Raw genomic sequence first — 18,196 nt, forward strand, 5'->3', positions numbered from 1 at the left:
ACCCCTCCATTGATGCAGAAGGGCTGAGACGCCTTCCCACTTCTGCGTAAGTCCACCACTAGTGGATGGATGGAACACCATTCAATAAGTGAGGACCTCATTTCTATAGGCATCATCATCATCCCCAGAAATCAGCCCCACCACTGATGTATCATCTGCAAATTTGAACAGTTTAACAGAATCAGTGTGTGATGTGCAGTCGTTTGTGTACAGCGAATATAGAAGGTGAGATAAAACACCACCAGGGTTAATGTGCTTGAACTTAGAGATCTTACTACTGATTTTAACCACTTGTGTTCTCAGCAGTAGGAAGTCCAAAATCCAGTGACATAGGGAATTATGGACCCCCATTTGTTGGAGGATCTGAAAAATTTTGCTGGGTAAAATTGACCTTTCGCGAAGTCCCGCCCCCCTTTTACTGTTGCGAAGTCCGACAGATCAGAACGTAGTTGACTAGAACTTCAATGGTAGCTGTAAGCCTGTCTGTAAAAGTTACAACCCAAGAGGCCCCTTTATAGAGCCACGGACCTGATTTAATTTAGAATCCAGTGAACATCTCCAGTATGCCATGGAGACATGTATAAAAATTAATATCTAGGTTTGTTGGGGGCGAGTAGGACTCACTGATATTAATAGCTAGCTGTGCTAGATAGACTTGCATGCATATTACAAGGGCACCAGGTCATGTCATGTAAGGAACATGGTACTGCAAATGAACGGAAACATAGATTACATTGCAGAGCGACTTTAACTTTATTAATTTATGGTGAATAAATGTTACACTACTGTGGACAGCCCCATGCTTTTCTGACGAGGCGATGCTAGCACGTTAGCAGCGGTTAGCTAACTATGCTGACGTTAGTTATCTACGAGTCTCCTCTAAGTGACAATCATAATATACACAATGCTGGCAGTGCTGAGAACAATAAACAACCTGGTTTACCTTACTTACATTGAGTTAACTGTTTGGCTTAATCCATAGATGTGGTGGAACACTGTTTCATTGTGGTTTGCTAAGGAGTAACCCTTTGCTTAAAATAGGGGAGAGCTAGGAGATAATTTAATCTAATTTAACATATTTACAAAAAAACATAATCAAATTTGAATTGAAAGCCATTATTCTCTGTATCGGTGTTGCGTTAATCCCACACATGTCGTTTGGCCCTCCTTTTTCAATTTACAATACTATACATCACTTACAATCCCATAAAACCAGAAAAAAATCATGGCTCCCAATGCATTTCTATGGAGCCGTAAAGTGAAGCTGTCAGACTTTATCTACATGTGCGGAGCCACTGGCCTGCCATTGGCTCATCCGCGTTCGATGGGCGGGGCTTGCGATAGGTCAATTGTGTTAAAAGCAGAGCAGAACTGTTAAACCAACGACTTTTGTTGTTGCGGTGATGACAAATCACTGATCGTAATCTATAGCAATTAAATTTGTATAATTTAGAAACCCAAGTTGAACTGACTTCGTGCAAAAAAAAAAACATATTTCTTTTAAAAAGAGTATTTTAAATGTCATCACCAACACAGTCGTCATTACCACTACATTTCAAGCTATAATGTGCTGGTAATGACTGTGTTGGTGATGACTTTAATACCGAAAAACTACCTTGAGAAGCAAAAATGATCACCAAGCAAGTGTAGCTAGCTTTCTACATGTAATGTACACCATTTAAACTATTAAAGTAATTTTAAAATGTCAGGAATATAAAAAAATACCGAAATACAACGCGTATGGTATTGACGCATAATAAGTGTACATGCCCAAAAAGAGGGATAAAAAGTAGATTTTCTTATGTTTCTGGACATTCAAGAGATCAATCTTTCTGCTTGACACCCATGTATTCCACTGTGATGTTAGGTGACCACAGCTAACAAATATTTTTTTGATGAAAAAACAGTAGCAGTGCCTTTATGTAGAGTGTGCTGGTAATGACGGCTAAACCATAAGACAGGTATACATTAAGCAAAATAAAGTAGGAAATGCATAAATATGCATAATGTGTGCATGCAGTTCATTAGTTCAGATAACATTTAATTCATGATTTAATGCATGATTTTTTAAATTAACTTTTGATAAACAATGCTTGAGATATGGCACAACATGTTAAAAGACTGGTTGCGAACAACACCAAAACACAGATATTGTACCATAAAACACCAATAAAATGTGTCAAAATCATGAGTAGGAGCAACCATTAAAAAGTCCAGGCTTTTTTTTTGTTTATACTAATTAGTGATGCTAAACATTATTAGATTGAATGTGTTTTTAATAGGATTACAAACTGTGGACAGAAATGGGTCCAAATTCTGGGAAATACCCAATTACTGTTTTTGGAGTAAAGACCCCACTGGCTGTCAGCCTATTGGCCGCTACTGCGACCACTACCACTACTGACCAATTCATATGCATGTAGGCCAGGTAAAAGAGTCTAGTTACCTAAAGATTCAAGTGCTCGTCGACATCATAGACAGGTCGGCATCCATATCACTTCAACTGTTGCTTTACCACCCTCTAACATTGGTGTTCTATCTAACTAATCCGTTTTCTAATTAAAGTTTTCAGATGGCATTAAAGGAGAATTCCGGTGTGATATTGACCTAAAGTATATTGAAACATGATACCGAGTGTGAACGTATGTCTCATAGCCCATCTCGGCTTGTCCCCTGCACTCCAAAATCTGGCGCTAGTTAGCCAATGAAGTGTGGAGATACATTGAGCCTCGTAAATGGGTGTAAAACAGTGATTTATTTGCATGGCTAGCCCGATGCCGAAGCACCACTACTGAAAAAGCTGTTGGTAGCATCGGCTAACTAGCGCCAGATTTTGGAGTGCAGGGGACAAGTCGAGATGGGCTATGAGACATACGTTCACACTCGGTATCATGTTTCAATACACTTTAGGTCAATATCACACCGGAATTCTCCTTTAACTTAGATCCTGTGGGGTATACTACGAAGCACGTTAGACATATCTAGGCTATGTAGACATATCGAGGCTTGACAAAGCCTTGACTCAGGGGTATACGTTAAGTGATACTATGATTGCAGTTATGTGATATATTTGTCAAACTAGGCTTTCAGTTCAGATCTGTGCGCGTTCTCGGTGTTGGGGTGACGTTGGCCAATCGTGAAACGTGGAGACGCGCGTAAATTTTCCACGTATTTGTACTTTACTTAAGCAAAATGTATAGTGCATACTTTTGACTTCGTTACATTTTACAGCAATTATCTGTACTTTTACTCCGCTACATTTCTACAACACCATCGTTCCTTTTTACGATACATTTTATGATCAGTTTTTTTTTCTCTCTGACAAACAGTCCAGGTTTGTTTTACCAGGGGGCGGGGTTGCTACCAAAGATTCTGGAGCGCTACGTGCATTCTTAGAAACATAAGCTTTTAGTCTAGACCAGGCAAAGCGTGAGCTTGTAGCCATCTGCATTCGGTAGGCTATATTCACCAGACCCATGGCTACACTGTACATGCAACTGTGTTCTGTGCCTTTCTCTGTCTGTTATCTGCAGCGTTAGGGCCTCCTCTCCGATGAGATTGCCATCCGCGGATCAGCGAAGTCACAGTCTATGCCCATGCTTCTGTCACACGTCTGATCATTTGCGGCACAAATGAATGGTAGCCTAGACTATTAATGAAGCGGTGGCCGGAAAAAACGTAACATTTTCCAGATTAGGAAATATTCCTTAATTGTGTGTGATCAAATAAAGATGTATAGCCTACAATTGGGGGGTAGTAATGTGAGAGCTCATTCAATGTCTATGCGTCTGCGCAAGTGAAACTGAACCTAATCATAAAAACACCTTTCTCAGCAACTTTTCTGTTCAATCAGCATAATTGGCATTACGATCCACCCGACGTTTCCCTTGTCTACCCCGTTAAACTTCAGGCTCTCGTGTTTTGCTGAATGATATTACTCAGCAGATCACCCTGGTAACCAGAATTACAGTCTTGTAGGTCAGAATGTAAACTGGGCCACAGATGGCAAGCACAATTGCATTAGCTTAAAACTATCTAGTTGAGTATAACCTAAAACTAGCTTAATTAAAATGCCATAGCCCATACTGATTTTTCCTTTTAGAATATAGATATTAAGAGAATAAATCATTATGCAAATACTTTTACTTTTAATACTTAAAGTACATTTAAAAGCAGGTACTTTTACTTTTTTACTTAAGTAGGGTTGTCATTGTGGTACTTTTACTAAAGTAAATATTTCTCTGTGTATTTGTACTTTTACTTAAGTACTGAGTTTCAGTACTTCCTCCACCACTGGTTAGTAGAGGCGGAGTTCCACCTGTAAGATATATGACAGAATCCTACACGTGAGATAACTTCGTTTTTAAGACAATTGATTGGTCAGTGTACGGTAGATTACACGATTTGAGCTATAACATAACCTCCTCCCGACCAGGTTTGGTTGACAGCATAAGATACCATGGTGATATAGCAACACTAAAACAGATCCACTTTCGTGTCACAGCATAGCCTGGCTTTGAGCGCAACATACCTCGCTAACCCACTAATCGAGATTCGTAGTACACCCCACTGGTCTGGGATCGAGGGGGTCAACCATGTTTCCGACAGGCAAAAGAGGTTGTATCTGTAATCCGTTAAATAATGTTTGAAAAACGGGGCTTTGTTCGAGACCTCCATTCCTAAAGCAGGACGTTTGCTCGTTTAAGCTTCATTTGCTAATATAAAGTTAGCTATGATAGATCCATCAAGACCCCTAGCAGCAAATAGGATCAAAAAATCCTTCCCTGGTAGCTCTAAGTAGTGAAATGTCCATAAGCCGTGGATAAAACGGTACTGTGTAAATCACCACATTAACATACAGGCCAGAAAAAGGAGTGTCTTTACCTGATAATTCAACAGCTCACCGACATCCATATCGTTCGTATGCTCACGAGACGTGTATTAAATAAACCACGCAGTTGGGGCGAAGATGCTTGATTACTTGCGCCAGTACGTTCAAAACCGGACATGGGTAAATCTTCTTCTTGTTTCGTTTATTGACGGATTACATTGTTGTATACCGCCACCTACTGCACAGGAGTGTGTAGAGTGATACTATTTTAACTTTTCGCTACTCAATCAGGGTGTACTTGCAATCAGGAGGGTCAGGGCTACTCACAGATCACGCAGTTATTAAACTGAGTGTAAAACCCTCTAATGCAGTGGTCCCCAAACTTTTTCTTCCGAGGGCCAGCTCACTATGCCTGGCTCTAAGAGAGGGCCAGAGACTCGTAGTATATCAGTAACCTTAAATAGCTTAGTGCTGTGAACAACAAACATTTAATCATAGGCTACTGCAATTTAATACCATTGTTAACTGTGTTTATATTGCCATCATGCCATGTAAAATGTAGCTCAAATGAAATAATATTAATAAAAAAGACTTTAGCAGTCCCAAAAGTATTAGCAGGGAGTCCCAAAAGTATATTTTATCTAAAATGTGTGAACTCTGAGTCTTTGCATACACAGCTCAAGTTGTGAACAAGCAATATCCTACAAATAATTTAATAACCAAACTATGAGAGTTTTATGAAGTGCTGGCAAAAACATCTGAAATGACCACCATTCTAACTTTCACTCACCTGATGAGAACTTTGTGAAGTGTGAATTTGGATGAACATTTGAACGAGTGAATAAAAAATAGAAATAATTATCCCAGGAATTCCCAGAAATATGACTTGAATAGAAGTTAGTTAGTTATTAACAATTAATTGATAAACTTTTAGAATACTTTGAGCACTGATGCAGTCAGCATAGGCCTCTTTACATTGTTTGTAAGCCTACATTTCATCCCGTTTTCAATGGTAAACGCGAAACAGCGCCAAAACAACCACCAGTGGACAAACAGAGTATTACACGTGTACTGTTAAGACTCGCCATAGAGAATGAATGGGGGAAATTACGGAGGTTACAGTTTGGCGATGTCATACTCTTGTGCGGGCCAGATGCTATTAAGGTTTTGCACCTACGTCATAATGTCATGTGACCGTTTGTTTACAACTAGAGTGGTAGGCAAGAATGGTAGGCAAGGCACTGCAGAGAGTGGTAGGCAAGCCTACAACAGTCAAGTCAAGTCAAGTCAAGTCAGTTTTATTTGTATAGCGCATTTAACATGCACAGAGTGCACCCCAAAGCGCTCCACATATAAGACATTGTCATTGACACATACACTAACAAAGACAATAGCCGGACGGAGCGGGGCGAGTCGCCAGCGTACCCGTGACACCAAGACATAGAACTACATTTAAGAAATAACAAACGCAAAAGATGCCGGACGGAGCGGCGTAGTCGCCAGCGTACCCGTGACACCAAGACATACAAGACAGACAACAAATTAATAAATAAAAAATAAAAATAAAATTAGTCCAATTTCCAACCGGCTGAAAATGTCCAAGGACAATGATGACTCACGTGAAACTGCGCACAGCTGTGTCTCCACAACCGATGCAACGCCAACAAAGTTCTTCACACTCACTGGCAGTCTGGAGATAACGTGAACGTTAGGCCTTGTTAGTCTGGAGATCACTGGAAGCAAACCAGTCCGAAAGTCGTGAGCGATCTTGTAGATCAGCAACTCGGTGGACTTAGCTGCTATAACAGCGACAGTTTGGTGGTCCGTAATGCAGAGTTCTTCAACATTAACGTTAGTCTGCTCAATCCATACTCCAGTTGGCATGGCAACTCACAGGTCAGAAACAGCTCGGCGGCCTCGGCAGATCTTTCGCAGAGTAGCTCCAGCTGCTGTCCCGAAATCCCCTCGACCAGACAGCCGGGTGCAGCACCGGCTCACAGATGGATTTGAAGGATGTAAGAGGCCCAGGGCAAAAGCTAGCCATAGCAAGCTCCCCGATGGACAGCAGCGTTAACAACATCAGCCGAATTTGAAAGCAGTAGAGAATAACACGAAAACTATCAAAAATAACGTAAATAAAGAGAGAAAACATTTAACTAGACAAATCAATACAAAAAATAAACTTGACATTACATAAAATTACTTAACATTACATAAAAACAAACAAAAACATGATGCCAGACGGAGCGGGGCGTGGTCTCGCCAGCTGCCCCCGTGATCCTAGCAACAGTCGGGTTGCATAGGCTACACATAGTTACAAATAGCTTCAAAATTGAAATTTTAATATCAAATATTGACGGGATGCTGACCACTTGTGTAGGCCCTAACAGTTGGTTTTACAATAAGAAGCAAAAAGGCTTAAGCGACCGTTTAGCCTACCTATCCTCGTGGTTGTGGAGGATGATCGCTAGCAGCTGTGAAGTCTTATTCTCAAGATAGCCTAATGGTGTAGCCTACTGTCTACTTAAGACGAGGCAAAAAATACTACTATCTACAGTCATTCAAAAAATGAATTGCCAGAGATAGGCTATGAAGGAAAAAAAGTGCAGCATTTTAAACATGGCAAGATTATTTTTACCGAACAGTTTGTTCTAATTTGTCTCGCGGAAATTGTGCTTGTGGACATCAATCACCTATCTTCTGTCCTTCTATTTCAAGGAATCATGAGTGTCATTTGATTATATAATCACAACAAATGCTAATAAATGAAAACAGAATAGGCTTATGTGCTATAGGCTAACGTTACAGGTCAGGCTAACTCCCGTATGTCAAAATAAACTGATTTGATCCTAATTGTTTAGCGATCACACACAACAACTTAACACAGCAACCTCAAACACCACTGTTGAACCTAGGCTACTGCTTCAGTCATGTAAGAAATAAGCAGTTTATGAATTATCTTTACCCGTTTAATCAAGTCCACATGACCAAAATAACAACATATTTAAAGGCTGAGCTAGCATAACAGCCTAATATAGGTGCTGCTATGGATAACTAATAAAAAGTTTCATACAATTAATTAACTTTATCACTCACATTCTGAGTTTTTCTGGGTCGTTATATATCCATGCAGATCGTCTTCGAATAAGCCATCGCTGTTATATGATATAATATGTTACAGGATTCATGACTAACGCCATTAATGTTACATGATGCTGACTGACTGGCTATAACAGTAGGCTACCGTTTTAACGTCTGCTAAGTCTACTGCCTACCAAGACCTGTCGCTGTTCAGGTGAAGTTAAATGATCAAATATTGTTTTTTTTAGAAGGAAGACATGTTCCTTTCTGGTGAAATTTCACAGCTTCTAAGAAAGGCTATTGTCTTCGTGTAAACCGAGTTTTGAACAGAGAAAAAAAGTTAGGCTACCATTAGGCTACATGCAGGTTCTCCCATAACGTTATCGATACAGATCAATGCACCAAATCAGGGCGATTTTAGCTAAAACAACGTTCCTGTGACAGGCTATCAAATATTGAACAATGGGATAACGTTTCATCATCACCTTTATTGATGCCTGAAATGTTGACATTGCTGAAATACAGAGATGTAGCCTACTGAGAGGCAGCTGCAGACAACGGTGTTCAATGGGTTCAACTTGTCCCTTGCCTACCAGCTGGATGTAAACAAAGCTATAGAACCTAGAATACGTCACATGAAAAACGTTAATATACCACAGATATGTTTTGGGGGGCCACCCAAAATGAGGTGGCGGGCCGTAGTTTGGGGACCACTGCTCTAATGTCAGCTATTGCAATAAGGGTTGTTGGAAATTTAGCTGTAGCCTGCTAAAGTCCCAAGCGTTTGATAATGGTGTGAAAGCCATCATTAAACAAGTGATGTCAGATTGCTCTATAGAATCTTATCTTTCTAAATGTGAATTCACTATCTACTGTATATCCTATGGGAAAAAGGTGAATAGAGACAAGTCATAAGAACTCAGTTTAATTAAAGAAATAAACTTGCTCTGTCAAAGTACGTCCACTACTGATGTGGACAGACAAAGAAGCTTGTCCTCTAAACTTAAGATAAAATCTATCTCAGAAAGGCAGAAGGAGCCTATGTAAGGTTCAGAGCAAAGTGGATAGAGGAAGGGGAGAAAAGCACATCCTATTTCTGCCAGCTAGAAAAAAGAAGGCAAGAAAAAAACTCAATAAAATCTTTACTAATAGTAATAGATGGAGAGGAGAATAAAGATCCAGTTGTGATCACAAAGGAAGTGGTTTCTTTCTACCAGAAATTGTACTCATCTGCATATTCTTGTGCTGAACCAAACTGTTTCTTCAGTAATATCCAACATCTTATTCCTCGTATAGATACTGATTTTGCTGAATTGTGTGACTCTGACTTTGCTGTTGAGGAACTTGATAAAGCGGTAGAAGGTTTATCCTTTAACAAATCTCCTGGAATTGATGGTCTTACTGCCAACTTTTATAAACACTTCTGGGATTCACTGAAAGGCCCTTTCCTTCTTATGTTAAAGAAAGCGACAGATATTATGACATTCCCCCCCACCATGAAACAGGGTATAATAACCTTAATTGATTGTTTGGGCCCAATTGTTCAAAAGAAACGTAATTGGATTTCGGTTATTGGATTTCAGTTACCGGATTTCGGCTATCGGATTGGATCAAATCTTGAAAATGATTGTTCAAAGGGAAACAAGGATCCTGAAATTGGATTAGATCACATAATCTATTCTTGGTTTTGATCTGGATAAAACCTTCACTTTGTGTTGTTCAAAACTTTTGAGTTGGATTGGAATAAATGTGATGCATAAAATTAGGATTACCCTGTGCTGTAACGTTATAGTGTGCTAACCTCCACAACCTAATAGTATTCTAACAATACCCTATTCTAGTGTGCTAACCTCCACAACCCAACAGTATTCTAACAGTAGTATTCTAGTGCGCTAATCTCCACAACTCAATAGTATTCTAACAATACTCTATTCTACAGGACTATGCATTTGTCATGGATAAGATGAAGCGTCTGTTAATGGAAGGCAGTGTTTCCCACAGAATGGAATTGTATTTGTGGTGGTAGGTGAAGGGGGGTGGGGGTGGGTTCTGTGTTGGAGTCAATAAGATGAACAGCCTATAATTATGCAATTATACTTGCCTTGCACGACAAGTCCTGACAAGTATCTGTAACGTTATAGTGTGCTAACCTCCACAACCCAACAGTATTCTTAACAGTATTCTATTAAGGAACTGTAGGGGGCGATGTGGGTCGAGGTAGAGTGAGTGTGTGGCGAGCAGGCAGAGCCTCGGTCAGAAGGCTCAATGGTATGGAGTGATGACACGGAGATGGCAGTTTTGGTGCAACACAAGTGAACTTTATTTGAGTTTCAATTCATCTGTTCTTTTGTTCTTTACTTGTATGTGTGCTGCATCAAAGAGGAAACAAACAGAAAATGGAGTAATCAGTGAAATGGGGTAAATCAGTACAGATCCCAACTCACAAACAAACCAATTGACATTTGAACAATAAACTGAAATCATATGGCTATATAAGGTACAACTAAACAATACTTGACATCCCAAGTCAACCAACATCACCTAATCATCTCTCACATGGGACTCCAACACACCAAACCAACAAACAAAGACCTTAACTTTACACATGATGGCAGAGCTACTCTACAAACTGATAAACATCACAAAAGTCATAGTGAGGGTCATTAAAGTGATGACTTACGTTAACTCAAAGACGCACACAAAGCAGGACACACTGGAGTGCTGGGTTGAGATGAACAAAAGAGTGAACTGAGGGCGAGCAAACAATTTATCCTGGTCTGAGCCCCTGCTCCGGAGCTACAGGGTTTCCCAGCAGGTAAACTGGGTGTGGTTAGGTGGCAGAGCCAAACAATCATGCAATTTCTCCACAGCACTTTCACCACAAGCTCAGACCCTCTCACATCTAAAGACAAGTAGTAGAGTTTTAAGTCACAGACTATGATTTTGCAATGACTAGGGATCTTGCAGGGTCACTATTTACAAGACTGCAACACGATTCCTTTAAATTATTACCCATCGTGCACTAGATAAACAGGAACTGAAAATTATAGCCTACTAAACTCAAAGTCGTATTTTCGTGTTTCTGCAGCATTGCTTCATGCGTGACATCCTTATGACATATAGAGTTGTTCTGTCAAGTGGAAGAGCCGACTAAATATGTATAAAAAATGACAAATATTATAAGAATAACAAATAATTATAGGCTACAGCTGTGTCGGAGTCAATAAGATAAACAGCCTATAATTATACAGTTATATTTGCCTTGCATTACAAGTCCATATTGACAAGTAGCTGTAATGTTATAGTGTGCTAACCTCCACAACCCTACAGCATTCAATTGTAGCATGCTAACATCCACAACCCAACAGTATTCTAACACTATTGCTTCCAGTGGGATTTGAACTCTCAACCTAAGGATCACCAGTACAAAGCATTATCCCACTGAGCCACTGTCAATCCTACATGTTGGCCAGTCACATTCACATGGTGAAAATGTGTATTGGTAAACACACAACAAGAAAAACTCCAAGCATGGAGGGGCAATTAGACATTTGTAGAGATGAACACTAATAGATGAAATATAAATATGATAGACCTAATGATGAAGGAAAAATAGTAAACAAAGAAGTTCCCCTGAATGTCATAGAGTGTCTCGGCATTCTGATTCTGATGAGTGTGAATGTTGATTGGCTGATGTCATTCAGGTGCTGTTCAATGGTGTGAATCTTAAATGACCAATAGCATGTGTAGCTTGATCCTAAAGTTCTAACAGGGATTCGAACACTCAACCTAAGAAACACCAGTACAAGGCATTATCCCCCTGAGCCACTAACAATCATACACATTGGGTAGTCACATTCACATGGTGAAAATGTGTGTTGGTAAACACACAAGAAAAACTTTTGACAATAAAATAAAGGGCTTTCCTGAAAGAGTACACCTGAAATCTTTTTGAAATTCTGGGGCAATTAGACATTTGTAGAGAAGAACACTAATGGATGAAATATAAATATGATAGACTTAATGATGAAGGAAAAATAGTAAACAAAGAAGTTCCCATAAATGTCAGAGTGTCTCGGCATTCTGATTCTTGGCAACTAATGACTGTGTATGTTGATTGCCTGATGTCATTCAGGTGCTGTTCAATGGTGTGAATCTTCAATAACCAATAGTATTCGAGCTAGAGCCTAAAGCACTACCGGGGATTTGAACTCTCAACCTATCAAACACCAGCACTAGGTATTATCCCACTGAGCCACTGACAATCCTACATATTTGGCAGTCACATTCACATGGTGAGTGGTCCTAGCATACATTTGACAATAGAATTAAGGGCTTTATAAAAAAGAGTACAGATCTGAAAATGTGCACTGTTAATGGTATCCACATAATTATGGTTGTATGGTTGTTCTCCACAAAAAAAATTACTCATATCGGAATATAGGTGATATAGGAGAAATGGGCTGAGTGGTCGAACTTTATTGGTCTATATCTCTGAAATGGAACAACCTATCCAAATTCTTTTGATAACTTTTGTGAGGCTTTGTCTAAACATTGTCTGTGAGAATTTTGGTGAAGATTGGATAATATTTGAAGCCTGTTATGATGTTTAGCTTTTCTCTGAAATTGTGGCAAAAGTAAACATTTTTAGAGCATAAGACCAGGGTGAAAAAGATGCATCTAAATGTAGAGATTAATATGATGAAAGAATTTTGAGTCTAGGTCAATCTGGTAAGGAGAAATAAGCATTTTTGACAAGAGCGCCACCTTTGGGTGCAGTACCCCAAATTTTGGGTTATGGGTAGTGGGGGGTACTGGTAACAATACTTGAACATGTGAAGTTTCTAGGACTTACGGTTTATAGGAATATAGGTGATCTAGGAAAAATGGCCTAAGTGGTCTAACTTTATTGGCCTATATCTCTGAAATGGAACAAAATATCAAAATTCTGACCGATAACTTTTGTGAGGCTTGGTCTAAACATTGTCTGTGAGAATTTTGGTGAAGATTTGATTATTTTTGAAGAGTGTGAAACTTTTTATAATGTTTGGCTTTTCCATGAAATTGTGTCAAAAGTAAACATTTTTAGACCATAAGACCAGGGCCAAAATGATGCATCTGAGTTTAGAGATTAATATTATGAAAGAATTTTGAGTCTAGGTCAATCTGATAAGGAGAAATTAGCATAATTAACTTTTTTCCCCAATAGCGCCACCTTTGGGTGCAGTACCCCAAATTTTGGGTTATGGGCAGAGGGGGGTACTGGTAACCATACCTGAAAATTTGAAGAGTTTTGGAGTTATGGTTTAGGCTGCAGTATGACTTTTACAGAATTTTGGCCAAAAATGAACGGTACAGAAACAATAGGGGTCCTGCAGCTACGCTGCTCGGACCCCTAATGAACGGTACAGCTACGCTGCTCGGACCCCTAATAATAAGAAAAGGTAGAATCACTATGGGTTGCCGCGCAGCTTCGCTGCTTGGCCCCCAATAATAATAGTAAGAAATCATAGAAACACAATGGGGCTTCGCAGCTTCGCTGCTTGGCCCCCAATAATAATAAGAACAAATAGAATCACTATGGGTTGCCTCACAGCTTCGCTGCTTGGCCCCCAATCACTATGGGTTGCCTCGCAGCTTCGCTGCTTGGCCCCCAATAATAAGAATACGTAGAATCACTATGGGTTGCCTCGCAGCTTCGCTGCTTGGCCCCCAATAAGAATATGTAGAATCACTATGGGTTGCCTCGCAGCTTCGCTGCTTGGCCCCCAATAAGAAAACTAACAAACACAATGGGTGCCTTCGCAGCTTCGCTGCTTGGCACCCAAATAAATGTTTAACTTTGATGACTTTGAAGGCGAAGTAAGTGTGAGAAGAATTTCTGTGTATCTATCATATGAGTTACAAGATTCAGTTCGATGGCTAACGTCACGAAGTTAAGTGCGAGTCTGCGCAGTACTGGGGGGACCAACTGAAAAATGACTCAGTGCCCTCCCATTGAGAACGACGGAGTCTGTTCGTCCATTTCTTTTACTGTCTATGCTTCAATTCAATTCCATAGAACACTGCAGAATGCAGCCACACTGTCCAGTTCTATATATACACAGTCTATGGGTCAGGTCATTTATTGGCGCCACACGATGTAGCAGTAGTCTATTACCGCGAGTATTCTAGAATCAGAGATGCGTTGGCTTCCAATCATGTAATATTCACGTATGTGTTCATGTTCATGTTAAGTCAAGATGCACTCGTCTGCGTTTGACAGTGAGTGGGGTTGATAGTTGATAGTGGACTCCCCTTCCCCAAATATTTTCTGTGCGGATCTGCACGAATCACGTAAGTCACCCATTTCCTATTCAAAACGGCGAATTTCGCCGAAAGGTGAGGAGTTTGCATGTCTGTCTTTTACAGAACTGATGGAGCCTAATCTGAGATTTACCAAATAGATCTGAAATGAGAATTACAGGGGCGCAGGAGATATTTTGAAAGTGAGGGGGACCAAATTGTGAACACAAACCCATAGTGAAATCAGATTTCCAGATATCGGATCGCCACCTCTGGCCCACTTTCGACCATCATATTTTAAACTTGCCAGAATAGTAAGATAATACCATTGATTGTTTTCAAAATATTGTTTGATTACAATTGTCAAAACTGTGAGATGAGCACAATGCCAGATCTGCCCTCAGACCAGCTTCTTGCTATGGGCTATGTGCAATTCCACTAATTTTTTTAGATTTATTTTACACTACTTGGGCCAATGGTAGAATACTCTAAAAGCAACATGATGTTGATATTTTATGAAGCCATGAATGAATCATCATGCCTATGATCCAAACATAGACTACATGATCAAATAGCCTAGTTAGGCCTACAGTAACTAAATTGTCTGGTATAAACCAAATCAACTCTCCACTATGTGTCTGCAGTTAATATTTATGCAATGTTAGAACATGTTGGCTTAACAAGTTACCAGTCTAGAACACACAGAAAATTGCAACAGAAAGTTGCCTTGATAATCAACTATTTGTTCCAACAGCATTTAAACAAAGCATTTATAAAATTGAAAAAAAAAAAATATATTACATAAGAAGTAAAATAAAATACTGTTACTGTAGTAACTGTACCACATTATCCCAAGCTTCAAAGAGCTCCCCATGTCTGTGACAGCCAGACGTGACACCGCTAAATTCTCAGCTTGTTTATACCCCACACTGAACGCGTAAGAAAGGCCCATCACTCTGGGGTGTGGTCGCCTACTTTCTGGGATTTATGCACCAAGGTAACTGAAGTATCCAATTTGTGTCTTGAAATTATGTTTGAAATAAATGTCTTACAACAAAAACTTTGGGCCTATATACTTGTATTTTATAGTTAGGCTAGTGAAAACGAGTTGATCAGTAGGCTAGTTGAGTTTGTTATCAATAAACATAACAGCTAATGTCATGTTGAGCAGGAGATAGGCTACCATAAATCCTCAAATTATGCCCGGGATTGATTCTATTTATAGCCGGACACAGGGCTCGAATTATCTTTTTGTCTTCAATGGGGTCTCTCTATCTCATAAAAAGTTGACACACCCCGTGCATAGCCTAACAAGGCGATACAATGAAATAGCCTAGGCTAAGTGGGCTTTTAGCAGTACAGTATATCATACGGTAGGCCTAGGCTTTACCTTGACACAAGCATACAACAGACATAGATTTTTCATAGAAAAATTACTTTTAATTCATTTCAACATATTATTGATTATAATAGTCCATATCTCAATTCAATTTCACAATACAAAGAAATAGACTAAACGATTTAGTCTGTGCCATTCTCAATTTCACAACGTAACTCATTTAAACCAGACCACCGTCTCAGATAGGCTATCCTCAGTGTCAAACACAATAATGCATGTAGTGTAACTTATACACAGGGGAGAAAGCACTAACTGGCAGAAATGAATAAAGCCAGCCAAACTATGTTCTAGTAGGCTAATGTGTTGAACCGTGGAAAATTAATAGACGAACAATTTTGGAGTTTGCACTGAGATATTGTCGGGTAGCCATTGAATATTCCGACATCAGAGATTGCTAACAGGTGTTTCAAAATAGCGTAAATTGTTGCGTGACTCAAGGCATTCCAGCCTACGAATTTAATAAAAAGTAGCCTACTAAATCATGCATAATTAAACAATAACTCAATTTAGGCTACTTGGCTACGCAAAAAGGTTTCTATTACAGCACAACCCCTATTCAATGAATGGCTACCTTGTCTCACACTAAACAGCGGTGGAAATCCCGACACTTTTTCAACTGCATGAAACATAACAGTGAACCATTAAATATCTCCCAGAGTTCAGTGCCCATCAGTCCCAACATTTAGCAATATAATCAAACAGTCCAAAAGTAAATTAGATCCCAAACCAAACCGAAAATGTTATGCTTTTGATGGCCTACCAGTATGCCGCTCCAAACGAAAAGCATCTCTAATGATGGTTGGCTTCAGATATCCAACAGAGTGAATATGAGATTGTGCAGTCTTACAGTACTGTAGATGGCTGTGGTTAGTGATGTGATGCTGTTAATGGGGAATTTTTATATAGTTAGCGCAAACCCTATTTATTATTTATTTAGCGTATATAAGGCTTTTTTTCCTTATCAAAAGTGAGGGGGACGACGGCTGTCTCTTCAGCACTGCGTGGGACACATCCCCCACGTCCCCCGTGCCTCCTGCGCCCCTGGAGAATTGCATGAGTTTACACAGAGAGAGCTCTCTGGTGGATCAGCCTGAGTAAAATATGAGATGTATAAATTAGACAACACTGAGCATTATTTAAAATATTGATGATATCTCATTTGTAGATTTAAGGGAGTCTACACTGGGATAACTTAACTCTTTTGCTCCAGAGACAAACCTGAGAAGCGGGAGACAAAAGCAATAATCTCATTTTTATATCACTGTGATCTCATTATTGTCTAGGAGAAACAATTAAGAAAGAGAGGAGCTCTCATTTTAACATTTTCTTTCCTCTGGGATCTGCCAGCGTTCTTGTTCCAAAAAGCAGCCGCTTTTTTTTTGCGATAGGCAAAGTAATTAACGTTACATGTGGATAAAAAATATCGCAGAAGAAAAATTGGAGTTGGCGATTGCTTTTGGTATGTTATGGTAAAGTTGTGAAGTCATGTCAAACAATTCCCTATGCTCAGACACTAAAACGAGCCTCTCGACCGGTGTTCTGTCACCTTCTCCATTTTCTACTTGGTTGTCATGGGAAACCACAGGTCTCGGTTATCTGCTTGTGATTGGTCATCTGTAAAAAAGACAGCTTTTTTGAAAACACGGTCTACTCCATAGGGTTATGATGTAAAACGGACGCCGACAGCTGAGAAAAAGACGCTTAGTCTGAACGTACCCTATGGTTGCAGCTAACGTTTGTCAGCTAATATTAGCTAACACAGTTGAAGTAACAAGCCACTCGTACGGTAATAATCATGGCAAACAACATCTTATTAATTCATTCAGGATAGCTTCATATTATAGCCATGTAACTTAACGTTACTGGGTGTTTTTAGTTGTAGCATTATCAGACAGTCATTTAGCTAACGTTACCCGGTAGCATCTACAAGTTATTATGTTTAAAACAACTCCATAGGTGGTGGTCATGGTTTCCGAGTGTGTTGCGCTAATATTCTGTCTCCTGGTGGATTTTTAATGTTTGTCAACATCATTCACTGATAATGGTTCATGAAAGTCTTGATATAAAGTTCTGTAAATAACAGTGATTAATGCACTCTTTTTGTTCTCTTTGATTCTTTGATTTGGGTGACACCCAAAACGGACGGTGGAATTCTGCCTGCCTTCATGGAAGTATCATGCTTTTTAGACTATAGTCTAGATATCAGTTCAAAAAATAAACTGACAAATAAATTTATGTCGAACTGTTTTATTTCATTGCATGGCTATTGTTGCCCATTGGATGGATTTTAAAACATTATACTGTTATGTAAACATTTATTTTAATTATTATCAAATAATAGTGATTGGATTAAGGAGGAAAATAAGATACTTTGAATAACCCATAAATTAGGTGAGCATAACCCAGAAATGATAGTGAAAAAAACATAAATGCTGGGTTGAAAAAGATAGCCTACCCAACAATTATGTAGGTTTAACCTAACAGTTTTGTTACAATAACCCAATGTTTGGCTTAGACTATCAACCCAACTCATTGGGTTGACCGAATTGGGTTTTTAACCCAATGTTTTGGAGTGTTGGCAGTAGACTCCCTTCATAAGT

General features: G+C 39.4%; 2 protein-coding genes across 3 annotated transcripts in view; both read right to left on the reverse strand.

Annotated features, from left to right (window-relative positions):
* Positions 1-5,021, reverse strand: part of ctnnbl1 (catenin, beta like 1) — an 88,699-nt gene extending 83,678 nt beyond the window's left edge. For both annotated transcript variants that reach the window (XM_048241724.1, XM_048241723.1), the window contains exon 1: positions 4,885-5,021. In XM_048241724.1, the coding sequence (XP_048097681.1) occupies positions 4,885-4,914 (30 nt within the window). In that variant the 5' untranslated portion in view covers positions 4,915-5,021. The remainder of the gene's footprint in view (positions 1-4,884) is intronic.
* An 11,633-nt stretch (positions 5,022-16,654) lies between these two features.
* e2f1 (E2F transcription factor 1) overlaps positions 16,655-18,196 on the reverse strand; it is a 145,149-nt gene continuing 143,607 nt past the window's right edge. The window contains exon 9 of the transcript XR_007193370.1: positions 16,655-16,686. The gene's annotated coding sequence lies outside the window, so the exon portion shown is untranslated. The remainder of the gene's footprint in view (positions 16,687-18,196) is intronic.

Source organism: Alosa alosa, chromosome 4 (genome assembly GCF_017589495.1).
Source record: "Alosa alosa isolate M-15738 ecotype Scorff River chromosome 4, AALO_Geno_1.1, whole genome shotgun sequence".
In the NCBI taxonomy this organism is placed as follows: Eukaryota; Metazoa; Chordata; class Actinopteri; order Clupeiformes; family Clupeidae; genus Alosa; species Alosa alosa.